Source organism: Somniosus microcephalus, chromosome 8 (genome assembly GCF_052327205.1).
Source record: "Somniosus microcephalus isolate GS21.2 chromosome 8, FLI_Smic_1.0, whole genome shotgun sequence".
NCBI lineage: Eukaryota > Metazoa > Chordata > Chondrichthyes > Squaliformes > Somniosidae > Somniosus > Somniosus microcephalus.
In genome coordinates, this window is record NC_140994.1 from 37,602,087 (window position 1) to 37,615,040 (window position 12,954).

The 12,954-nt window shown below is 48.7% G+C and overlaps 1 protein-coding gene across 10 annotated transcripts in view; it reads right to left on the reverse strand.

The window, feature by feature from the left end:
• Window positions 1-12,954, reverse strand: part of ate1 (arginyltransferase 1) — a 322,895-nt gene that overhangs the window by 282,880 nt on the left and 27,061 nt on the right. For all 10 annotated transcript variants that reach the window (XR_015079213.1, XM_085994567.1, XM_085994574.1 and 7 more), the window contains exon 4: window positions 6,623-6,726. Coding sequence is in view for 9 of the 10 variants with exons in the window: in XM_085994567.1 (XP_085850693.1) it covers window positions 6,623-6,726 (104 nt within the window). In the remaining variant the exon portion in view is untranslated. The remainder of the gene's footprint in view (window positions 1-6,622; window positions 6,727-12,954) is intronic.

A 12,954-nucleotide genomic window follows, 5' to 3' on the forward strand; every position in this document is an offset into this window, starting at 1 on the left:
ACAGATCCTGGGATCTTTATGTAAGAGAAGTCAGGGGCGGAGCCAAGACCCGGAACCTCCCAGGTTAGTCGGGAAAGAGGAAGTGAAACTATACACAGTGGGGGAGGGTAATATACATGAGTGCAAAACGAATACAGGATCAAGACAAACAGATTTCATTACATTCACCCCTTCTATAGATTTAGTCCATCGGGGTGATGTTTCTTAAAAGTTGGTATAAGTGAGTCTGTCAGGAGGTTTTGCAGTTCTCAGTGATCGGCGCAAAGCCAGTTGGGGTGCCTCTAGGGGAGTGGATTCTGGTTCCTCCGCTGTCCGGGCCTCCGCAATGTCTTCCAGGTTATCTGCAGTGTCCTCCAGGTTAAAGTTGGGTATTGATACCTCTGGGCGTCCTGTCTCTTTGTAGTGTAGGTCTTCATCGGGTAGTCTCCCATCGTTCACTCCGCTCCCCGAGGGAGCGAGGTCTTTTATGGAAACAGTGTCCTCTCGCCCGTCAGAGTATTCGATATAGGCGTACTGAGGGTTTGCATGGAGGAGCTGTACCTTTTCCACAAGGGGGTCCGTTTTATGGCCTCTCACGTGCTTCCGCAATAGTACTGTCCCCGGAGACGTCAGCCACGCAGTTAGAGATATGCCCGAGGTGGATTTCCGGGGGAAAACGAACATCTTTTCGTGAGGGGTAGCGTTAGTGGCAGTACATAACAGAGACCTTATGGAGTGGAGCACGTCTGGGAGGACTTCCTGCCAGTGGGAGGTCGGAAGGCCTTTTGACTTTAAGGCTACCGTGACAGCCTTCCAAACAGTAGCATTCTCCCTTTCCACTTGCCCATTACCCCGGGGGCTGTAGCTAGTGGTTCTGCTAGTGGCTATCCCCTTCGAGAGCAAGAACTGGCGCAGCTCGTCACTCATGAATGACGTCCCCCTATCGCTGTGTATGTAGTTCGGCATGCCAAACATGCAGAATAGATTACAGAGACACTTGATGACCGTGGCACTGGTCATGTCTGGGCAGGGAATGGCGAAGGGGAAGCGGGAATATTCATCAATGATATTGAGGAAGTATACGTTACGGTCGGCAGAGGGAAGGGGTCCCTTGAAGTCCAGACTTAGGCGCTCGAATGGCCGTGTGGCTTTGATAAGGTGTGCACGGTCAGGCCTGTAGAAACGAGGCTTGCATTCCACACAGGTGCGGCAGGCTCTGGTCATTGCCCTGACCTCCTCGATGGAGTGGGGCAGATTGCGGGACTTTATAAAATGGTATAGTCGGGTGACCCCTGGGTGACAGAGGTCGTTGTGGAGACCCTGTAATTTGTCCGTATGAATGCTGGCACACATTCCCCGCGATAGGGCGTCTGGGGGTTCATTAAGGGCTCCCGGCCTGAACATAATATCATAGTCGAACGTGGATAGTTCGATCCTCCACCTGAGTATTTTGTCATTCTTGATTTTCCCCTTTTGTTTGTTATTAAACATGAAAGCCACCGACCGCTGGTCGGTGAGCAGGGTGAAACGTTTGCCGGCTAGGTAGTGTCTCCAGTGCCGCACTGCCTCCACTATAGCCTGTGCCTCCTTCTCGACAGAAGAGTGCCTGATTTCAGGTCCCTGAAGGGTTCGGGAGAAGAAGGCCACAGGTCTCCCAGCCTGATTGAGGGTCGCAGCTAAGGCAAAGTCTGACGCATCGCTTTCGACTTGAAAGGGAATGCATTCGTCCACTGCACACACTGCAGCCCTTTCAATGTCCTGTTTAATACTGGTGAAAGCCTCCCGAGCTTCAGCTGATAGTGGGAAGGATGTCGATTTAATGAGGGGTTGGGCCTTATCAGAGTAATTGGGCACCCATTGGGCATAATACGAAAAAAATCCCAGGCACCTTTTTAAAGCTTTGGGATTGTGTGGCAGGGGCAGTTCCTTTAGGGGGCGTAATCGGTCAGGGTCCGGTCCAATTACCCCATCTTCCACCACACAGCCGAGGATACAGAGACGGGTTGTGTTGAAGACACATTTGTCTTCGTTGTAGGTTAGATTCAGCTTTAGGGCAGTTTTTAAAAATCTCGCAAGATTTAGATCGTGGTCTTGCTGGTTGTGCCCGCAGATAGTGACATTGTCCAGATAGGGGTAGGTAGCTTGTAGTTTATTCTCGTCAACCATGCGGTCCATCTCACGTTGGAAGACCGAGACCCCATTTGTTACCCCGAAGGGCACTCTGAGAAAATGGTAGAGGCGTCCGTTCGCCTCGAAGGCGGTGTATGGGCGGTCCTCTGTTCTAATGGGGAGCTGGTGATACGCGGATTTGAGGTCGATAGTCGAGAAGACTCGGTATTGCGCAATCTGGTTGACCATTTCTGATATGCGGGGTAAAGGGTAGGCGTCCAGCTGGGTATAAATATTAACAGTCTGGCTGTAGTCAATTACTATCCGTTTCTTTTCACTATTTTTAACTATGACTACTTGGGCACGCCACGGGCTGGTACTGCATTCAATAATGCCTTCCCGCAGGAGTCTGTCCACTTCCGCCTTGATAAAGTGTCTGTCTTCCAGACTGTACCGTCTACTTTTGGTCGCTATGGGCCTACAGTTCGGAGCGAGATCAGCGAATAAAGAGGGCGGGCTGATTTTTAAGGTTGATAGGCCACAGACTGCGAGTGGCGGCTGGGACCCGCCATATGCTAGCGTGACACTTTCGTGGTGGCACTGGAAGTCCAGGCCCAAGATTACATTAACACAGAGTTCTGGCATCACGAGGAGTTTAAAATCCTTGTAGTCCGTGCCTTTTACAGTCAATGTTACCACACAGTAGCCCAAAATGTCCGAAGTGTGGGGCTTAGCAGCCATAGCAATTCTGCTCCGTGTAGGGGTTACCGTTAATGAGTGCCGCCGTACCAGGCTAGGGTGGATAAAACTCTCGGTACTCCCACAGTCAATTAAACATTTCGTTAAATTCCCGTTTACCTGTATGTCCATCGTGGATTTTGTCAACGGGTGTGGCCTGGATTGATCCACCGTGATCGAAGCCACTGTTGGGCCCTGGGCGGCCGTTGAGTCGGGAAAAGATGGCGGATCCCAAGATGGCGGCCCGCACGGCACGCACGAGGCGGTGACGGAGTTGGAAATCGGATTCCCCCTGCAGACTTTGCTAAAATGCCCCTTTTTCTTACATTTGAAGCATGTAGCGTCCTTCGCTGGGCATTGTTGTCTGGGGTGCTTGGCCTGGCCGCAGAAGTAGCATTTCGGGCCTCGAGACATTGCCGCTGTAGTAGGACTCCTGGGTGAACTTCTGTGTGGGGACTCCGGCGGCGTAGAGCTGGTCTGAGACCTGGATGGGGAAGATGGCTGATTCCAAGATGGCGGCCCCCTCGGCGCGCAGGAGACGGTGAGGGCCGCAAGAATAAGAGTCAGTTTTTCTGGGCCACGTCCAGCGATCGCGCAGTGGCCACTGCCTTTTTTAAGTCCAGGCCCACCTCCTCCAGCAGTCTCTGCCGGATATAATTTGATTTGAGGCCCGTGATGAAGGAATCGCGGACCAATTCGTCAGAGTACGCGTTGGCCGTCACGGCCTTGCAGTTACAGTCCCGGACCAGGTCCTTTAGACCCTGTAAGAAATCGTCCATTGATTCCTCTGGTCGCTGCCTGCGGTAGCCAGCAGATGTCTGGCGTACACTTCGTTTACCGGCCTCTGGTATTGGGCCTTCAGGATAATGATGGCCTCCGTGTAAGAGGTGGCGTCCCAGATGAACGAATAAATCCGATGACTTACGCGAGTAGTCAGTAGACTCAGTTTATCTACCTCGCTAGCGGATGAGGCCCCCGCGAAGAGTTCGAAGCATTTGAGCCAGTGCCCAAATTGATTTGATGCTTCAGCAGAATGTAGATCCAAGTCCAGATGCTCTGGTTTTAGGAGTCGATCCATCCTAGTATTCTTTAGTGATTAAAATTGATGGGCCTTCAATAACCACAAAACTAGAAGTTATAGACTTAAACAAGTTGGCTTTTAATCACTAAGATCAGAGCTAACATCTCAACACGCCGACTGGTTCACAGGAATGAGTCATACAGATCCTGGGATCTTTATGTAAGAGAAGTCAGGGGCGTAGCCAAGAGCCAAGACCTGGAACCTCCCAGGTTAGTCGGGAAAGAGGAAGTGAAACTATACACAGTGGGGGAGGGTAATATACACGAGTGCAAAACGAATACAGGATCAAGACAAACAGATTTCATTACAGTTTCCCCCTGCCCTAGCCCTGAACACAAATCTTTCTCCAGTTTTTCTCCGATCTCAGCTCACGACAATCTTGTTCATGAGGCCCACTTCCTGCTCCCTCGACCCTATTCCCACCGAACCGCTGACCACCCAGCTTCCTTTTCTGGCTCCCATATTAGCTGACATTGTTAACGGCTCTCTCTCCTCAGGTACCGTCCCCCTCTCCCTCAAATCTGCCATCAGCACCCCTCTCCTCAAAAAAAACAACCCTTGACCCCTCCATCCTTGCAAACTACCATCCCATCTCCAACCTCCCTTTCCTCTCCAAAGTCCTTGAACGTGTTGCCACCTCCCAAATCCGTGCCCATCTTTCCCACAACTCCATGTTTGAATCCTTCCAATCAGGTTTCCGCCCCTGCCACAGTACCGAAACAGCTCGCGTCAAAGTCACAAATGACTTCCTTTGTGACTGTGACAAAGGTAAACTATCCCTCCTCGTCCTTCTTGACTTGTCTGCAGCCTTTGACATGGTTGACCACTCCATATTTCTCCAAAGCCTCACCACCATCATCCAGCTGGGTTGAACTGCACTTGCCTGGTTCCATTCTTATCTATCTAATCGTAGCCAGAGAATCATCTGCAATGGCTTTTCTTCCCGCTCCCGCATCGTTACCTCTGGTGTCCCCCAAGGATCTATCCTTGGCCCCCTCCTATTCCTCATCTACATGCTGCCTCTTGGCAATATCATCCGAAAACACAGCGTCACTTTACACATGTACGCTGATGACACCCAGCTCTACCTCACCACCACTTCTCTCAACCCCTCCACTGTCTCTAAATTGTCAGACTGCTTGTCCGACATCCAATACTGGATGAACAGAAATTTTCTCCAATTAAATATTGGGAAGACCGAAGCCACTGTTTTCGGTCCCCACCACAAACTCCATTCCCTAGCCACTGACTCCATCCTTCGCCCTAACATTTGTCTGAGGCTGAACCACACTGTTCGCAACCTTGGGGTCATAGTTGACTCTGAAATGAGCTTCCGACCACGTAATCCGCGGCATAACTAAGACTGCCTATTTCCACCTCTAACATCACCCGTCTCCGCCCTTGCCTCAACTCATCCACTGCTGAAACACTCATCCATGCCTTAACTACCTCTAGACTTGACTATTCCAATGCACTCCTGGCTGGCCTCCCACATTCTACCCTATGTAAACTTGAGGTCATCCAAAACTCGGCTCTGTGTCAATTTTTTGTCTTATAATACTCCTGTGAAGCACCTTGGGACGCTTTACTATGTTAAAGGCGCTACAGGAAACTTTGGTTTATCCGGAGGTTGTATATCCGGAATACTCGATCTAACGGCAAAAATCAGAAGCCGTTTTCTATAAGTTTTTTTTCGTTCTCGTTCTTTTTTTTCCCCCCAGTCAGGCACTGCAAGGTCTGTAGCTACAGCAACAGCTCCAGCTAGAGACGCTTGCAGCTGCAGCCGACTCTTTAGAAACTGTTGCTAAGCAACAGTGTTTGTTGTCAGATACGGAGATGAAAACCTCCGTATGCTTCAACAGTAACTTCGTATGTCTGGCAGTTTTGATAGATCGGCAACACGCCGGTCCCGTCAGTGCCGGATATCACAACGTTTCCTGTATATAAATATGTTGTTGTTGTAATATATTCGGCGACAGCAAACTGCGTTTTAATTTGTATTTGTTTAAAAATGCACCATGTTTTTGCTGTAGGTACCATTCCAGATTAGCATGAAGTAATTATTATTTGGTTAGTTTTAGTTTCTAAACAAATACCTTATTTTCAGATGCGAGATGACCACTGCTAAATATTGTAGCAGTAACTTGGGTTGCACATTCAGCCCCCTTTTACATGGGAATGAAAGCAAATACATAGTTCCAAGTTACCATATATTGAAAATAGGCACATCTTACTTTATAAGTGACAGCGCTTACAGTATACTTGATGACATGGTATGGTATTGAAACATACAGGATCAGGAATCTCCCAGCTTCAATCTTCAGTCTGAGCTAAGTTAATTGATCTCAACAAGGGCAGAATCTCATGGTATCGCAATTGGCTTCACTTTCCTGAGTTTAGTGCAAGGAGCGCGTGCGGAAAGAGCAGCAAAACTCAGCCAGGATTTCCATTAGTGATCACTGATGACCCCTGCTGAAAATGCACTTGGGGGGTGCTCGGCAAAGACAAAATCAGGCTCAGCTTGATGGCCCCACTGAATAGCTTGGCTCACTCAAGGAGAATGGCCAGTGGAAGAGATACACAAAACAAATCACCGCCTTCTGAAAGAGAGAAATTTGGACGAGTGGCGGGATATGGATGATATAGACTACATAACGTATAAGAACTGTATTTATTCGAGTCACAACTGTCCTTAAAACAATAGTGTATACTCACCACCACCACCTCCTTTTGCTACTTCTCCTTTGGAAAGAAACCGTGCCATTTTTTTTAATACTTTCTTTGAGGACTTGGCAAGTTTAAAATCCAAAACATGACACCTGGGAAGATAACAGCACAAGAATGTTTTGATGATTTTACAGTGAATTACAAATCAAAAATAATCAGAAGCAATTTGTCGCACACATTCTAGTTGTTTTTATATATCCCAGCCTCAGGATGACCGCAGCAAAATCATTACATTAAGGTTAGAATCTAAGCATACAAATCTGATCCAGAGTAACTAATGCAAATTTGATATTATTAGGTTTAAAAAACAGCAATTAAAATTAGCCACAATTTTCATATATATAAAATGGATAATGGATGTTCTCAAGTTCTGTGGAAGTGGGCATACCATGGCTCAGATTACCCCACGAATTTCTACGAAACATTCTTCCTTAAACTCACGCCATTCTTTCTTGATGCTAATTACTGGATGATTGAAATGAAGACTGCCCCAGACTTGGAGAGAATTGCTTTAATAATTAAAAGGGCCTTAGATGGTGTACCTTTAATGCACCAATAACACAATTTCAAGATTTCAGCAAAGATCCTGCCCACATGTTGCATTAGAATAAATTAGCCATTAAATTTAACTCGTCAACCAAATAGGTTTCAACTGTGATGGGCAATAGCCAATGTTGCCCCCAAGGTGCATGGACGCGCACCAATCGGGAGGTCCTGCTCGGGGCGCTCACCAGCTGCTGCCGCTGGAAAGGATACCGTGCATGCACGGCCACTGCAGCAAATTTAAAGGGACCGTGCACCAAAAAGAGGGAACATTGATGCTAGCATATTAATGTACAACAGCTCCAGAACATTATTTACAAAGCACGCCGACACACCACCAACTATACAGAGTTTCAATTTTTTAAAATTCATTCATGGGATGTGGGAGTTGCTGGCAAGGCCAGCATTTATTGCCCATCCCTAATTATCCTTGAGAAATGGTGGCGAGCCGCCTTCTTGAACCGCTGCAGTCTGTGAGGTGAAGGTACGCCTATGGTGCTGTTAGGGAGGGAGTTCCAGGATTCTGACCCAGCGATGATGAAGGAACGACAATATATTTCCAAGTCAGGATGGTGTGCGACTTGAGGGTAGCAGAGGCCATGGATTTGGGAGGTGCTGTCGAAAAAGCCTAGGTGAGTTGCTGCAGTGTATCTTGTAGAGGGTACACACTGCAGCCACAGTACGCCGGTGGTGGAGGAAGTGAATGTTTAAGGTGGAGGATGAGGTGCCAATCAAGCGGGCTACTTTGTCCTGGATGGTGTCGAGCTTCTCGAGTGTTGTTGGACCTCCACTCATCCAGGCAAGTGGAAAGTATTTCATCACACTCCTGACTTGTGTCTTGTAGATGGTGGAAAGGCTTTGGAGACTCACCTGCCACAGAATACCCAGCCTCTGACATGCTCTTCCGGCTACAATAACTATATGGCTGGTCCAGTTAAGTTTCTGGTCAATGGTGACCTCCCAGGATGTTGATGGTGGGGGATTCAGCGATAGTAATCCCGTCGAATGTCAAGAGAGAGAAGCTAGAATCTCTCTTGTTGGAGATGGTAATTGCCTGGCACTTGTGTACCGCAGATATTACTTGCCACTTATCAGCCCAAGCCTGAATGTTGTCCAGGTCTTGCTGCATGCAGGCAAGGACTGCTTCATTATCGGAGGAGTTGCAAATGGAACTGAACACGTGCAATCATCAGCGAACATCCCCACTTCTTGTAGTGTATGTGCTTTAAGTCAGAACTACTTTTTACAGCTCCTGTATACTGTAGTACCGGCAGTAACCACACTGGTATATAAGCTGTGCGCATGCCTCTGTACTCCAGTCTAGAGATGACCCTCCTCCAGTAAAGACCTGTTGTTTGTTATGTACAGCATCCGTGTAATTCTTTATCCACTGAACCACGGATCTAACAGTGGCGACGAGTGTTGATGCGACTCTACTTGCAACATTAAACAAAAAAAACGAGTCCAGGATCACGGGCGTCGACCGCGAGCAACCGCCCAGCAGTCAGGCAGAGATCCAACTTCGCTGGGGAGGCTGTGGAGAGCCGGGCTTGGTTCCGCAGCCACAACGAGCAGTAAGAGACCGACGACAGGTCCCGAGCAGACCCCTCCCGAGCAGCGGCGGCTGGAGCCGACCGACGGCAGAGAGAGAGAGAGAGCCGGGCAGCGTCGACGGGGTAACAAAGAGGGTGAAGAGAGCAGGGCGCAGCCGGGGATTGATCACCGAGCGGCGTTGAGGAAAAATACTGCAAACCGGAGAGAGGGTAAGAAACAGCCGGGTTCTAGACTGAGCAGCGTCGACAAATATCAAGAGAAGTACGCGCAGAGCACAGCCAGGGATCACGGGCTGATCAGGGTCCGCGGGGCGAAGCAAGGGGAGACGCCATTGACCCGCGGAGAAGCAGGGAGAGCGCGGGAGGCACCATTGAGCCGCGGAGAAGCAGGAAGAGCGCGGGAGACGCCATTTTGCGAAGCCGCAGCGGAGAAGACGGGCGAGCACGGGAAGGAAGGAAAGCACAGGAGACGCCATTTTGTGCCAGCAGAGAAGAAGGGGAAGCGCCATTGGGGATAGTTAACGCACAACCAAGGATGCCGAAGAGTGGCAGTATCTCTACGTTCGACAATGAAGTCGAAGATTGGGCGACATATGTGGAACGTATTGAGGTGTACTGCAGGGCGAATGAAGTGCCAGATGCTAATAAAGCACTGGTTCTGTTAAATTCCATGGGTGCAAAAACTTATGGGTTACTGCGAAATCTAATAACCCCAGAGAAGCCGGTAAACAAGGATTTTGGAAGCATAGTAGAAATCCTACAGGACCACTTAAACCCCACACCGCTGCTGATAGCAGAACGATTTAAGTTCCATAAAAGGAACCAACACAAAGACGAAAGCAATGCTGAGTACCTAACGGAACTGCGCAAGCTATCGAAATACTGCCAGTTTGGAGCGGGACTAGCAGACACGTTAAGGGACAAGTTTGTGTGTGGGCTACAAAGTGAAGGAACCCAGAAACGGCTTCTATCAGAAAAGGACCTTACGCTGGACAAAGCTTTCAATATGGCAGTATCACACGAAGCAGCCGCAAGGGGCGCTGCAGAGATACAACGGAGACCGTAAGAATACGGCACCAACGAAATGACCTATGGAACAGGGAAGTGCTATCGCTGCAGCAGAACAACACATGACCAGAAAGATTGTTGGTTCAAGGACCAAGTGTGCAGACAGTGTGGGAAAGCAGGACACATAGCAAGAGTCTGCAGGTCTGGGAAGAAAACCAACAGTAAGAAATCTCCACAGGAGAAGTACAAAAAGGTACACCAGGTGATGGACAGTGGTTCAGATGAACAGAAAGGTGACACAGACTCCGGAAGCAAGGAGCTGGGTTGTCTGAAACTACATAATGTAACCGAAATAGAGGATCACCAGACTATCTGGGTTACACTCAAGATAGACAGAGTCCAAGTGGAAATGGAATTGGACACAGGGTCAGCTCTAACAGTCATAAATCAAAGAGACTACAAGCGGCTATTTTCACACATACCCTTGAAAGCTACAGAGATTGTCTTGAAGACGTATACGGGGCAAAAAGTCTACCCCAAAAGGAAAAATAAGGGTGAAAGTGACATATACCTAAAATGGATATATATGTATTGCCAAATGGAGGACCACCACTGCTAGGACGTGAGTGGATCCGGAAGATACATTTAGATTGGCATTCCATACAGACACTGAAGGTGGAGGCCAAAAAGGATGACGACGTCACACCTGGACGACTGTCAAAAATGCTAACTGACGCAAGAGTGTTCCAGGAGGGACTAGGAACACTAAAAGGAATAACAGCAACAATTAAAATAGAGGATAATGCAAGCCCAAAGTTTCTGAAGGCCAGACCAGTGCCTTATGCGATCAGACCAGCGGTGGAAGCAGAGCTGGAAGGGTTGGAACGTTCAGGAGTACTGTCCAAAGTGGACTGGAGCGAGTGGGCTACACCCATCGTCCCCGTAATGAAGAGGTCGTTGAGTAATACACCTGGGGAAACAAAGAAGATCCGCATCTGTGGGGATTTTAAGGTGACAGTGAACCCAGTCCTTCACATGGTGCAATATCCGCTTCCACGAATTGAGGATATTTTCGCCTCGCTATCTGGTGGTAAACGCTTCACCAAAATTGATCTAGCCCAGGCGTACTTGCAAATGGAGGTAGAAGAAGCTTCGAAACATTACCTTACGATCAACACCCATAAAGGTCTCTATCAATATAACCGGCTGGTGTTTGGAGTAGCCTCGGCTCCGGCTATCTGGCAAAGGGCGATGGATCAGGTCCTGCAAGGGATTCCAGGGACCCAGTGTTATTTGGACGACATCTTGGTCACGGGTGAAAATGACGGTGATCACCTCGCTAACTTGGAGAAGGTGCTCGCCAGATTAAAGGCATATGGGCTACGAGCTAATCGCCACAAGTGCGAGTTTTTCCAGAAACAGATCTCATATTGCGGCCACGTCATCGATGAAGAGGGGTTACATAAGTCCCCTGACAAGACTGAGGCAGTAGTCAAGGCTCCAGCACCGGAAAATGTGTCACAACTGAGGTCGTTCCTCGGGCTGGTAAACTATTACCACAAGTTCTTACCAAATTTGTCTACGGTACTACACCCGCTGAACACCCTACTGCAAACAGGGGTACCATGGGAGTGGGATGACCAACGTAGACGAGCTTTCCAGAAGTGTAAAGAATTGATCACATCAAAAGAGGTGTTGGCCCATTTCAACCCAGCACTACCAATTCGTTTGGCATGTGATGCATCACCCTATGGCATTGGAGCGGTGCTGTCGCACAAATTCCCAGACGGGTTGGAGAGGCCAGTGGCCTTTGCGTCTCGGTCACTAACCTCAGCCGAGCGCAACTACGCCCAGATTGACAGGGAGGCCCTCAGCCTAGTATGGGGAGTAAAAAAATTCAACCATTATCTGCATGGGCAGAAGTTCACCTTGCTGACTGACCACCAACCACTTGTCTCCATCTTTAATCCTAAGAAGGGCGTGCCAGTAATGACTGCACAACGGTTACAAAGATGGTCCCTGTTTCTAGGGGCGAATCAATATGAAATAGAATATAAAGGCACGAAACAGCATGGGAACGCTGATGGGCTATCGCACCTGCCACTGCCTACGGTGGAGGAAGCACCAGCAGTGGACCCTATCGAGATATTTTATTCGTCGATAATTGAACGATTGCCAGTAACAAACGCGGATATAGAGGAGACCCGCAATGATCCGACGCTGTCACGGGTATATGAATTGACGGTGAGGGGGTGGCCAACACATGGCGACTCACTGTTGCCAGCATTCTCATCCAGAAGAGAACAGCTGTCAGTATGCCAGGGGACAGTGATGTGTGGATCCAGAGTTGTGATTCCACCCAAGTTAAGGGAGAGAGTGCTAAATGAGCTACATGAAGGTCATCTGGGGGGAGTGAAAATGAAAAGCCTTGCTAGGGCTTATGTGTGGTGGCCGGGAATCGATCAACAAATCGAAGACCTAACTAAGAGCTGCTTAGGATGCCAGAAGGTCCAAAATGCACCACCACATGCCCCTCTACACCCATGGAAGTGGCCCTCCTCTCCATGGCAACGGGTGCATATTGATTTCGCTGGTCCATTCATGGACTCAATGTTCTTAATAGCAGTGGATGCTCATTCAAAGTGGCCTGAGGTGATAAAGATGTCTTCAACCACTACAGAGAAAATGATTGCAGTCCTACGGACCATATTTGCCAGAAACAGGTTGCCAGAGCAGATCTGCTCTGATAATGGACCACAGTTTGTGTCCGACGAGTTCCAAAAATTCATGAAAAGGAATGGGGTAAGGCATTACACATCCGCCCCGTATCATCCAGCCACCAATGGATTGGCTGAGAGGTTCGTACAAACCTTTAAGAAGGCGATAAAGGCCATGTGCGACGAGGAAATTCCACTACAGCATAAGATGGACAATTTCTTATTAGCCTACCGAAACGCGACACATGCAGTTACCAACCAGACCCCGGCCATGATATTCTTTAACCGAAGGTTGAGATCTCGTCTGGACTTGCTCAGACCAAATGTGCGAAGAAATGTTGAGGACTAACAATTCCAGCACATCAACGAGAAGCCGACAAGGAGCTTCAATGTAGGGCAACCAGTCTTGGCCCGTGACTATCGAACAGAGAAGTGGCAACCCGGAACGATATGTACAAGGCAGGGGCCATTAATGTACACAGTGGATGTTGGGGAGAAC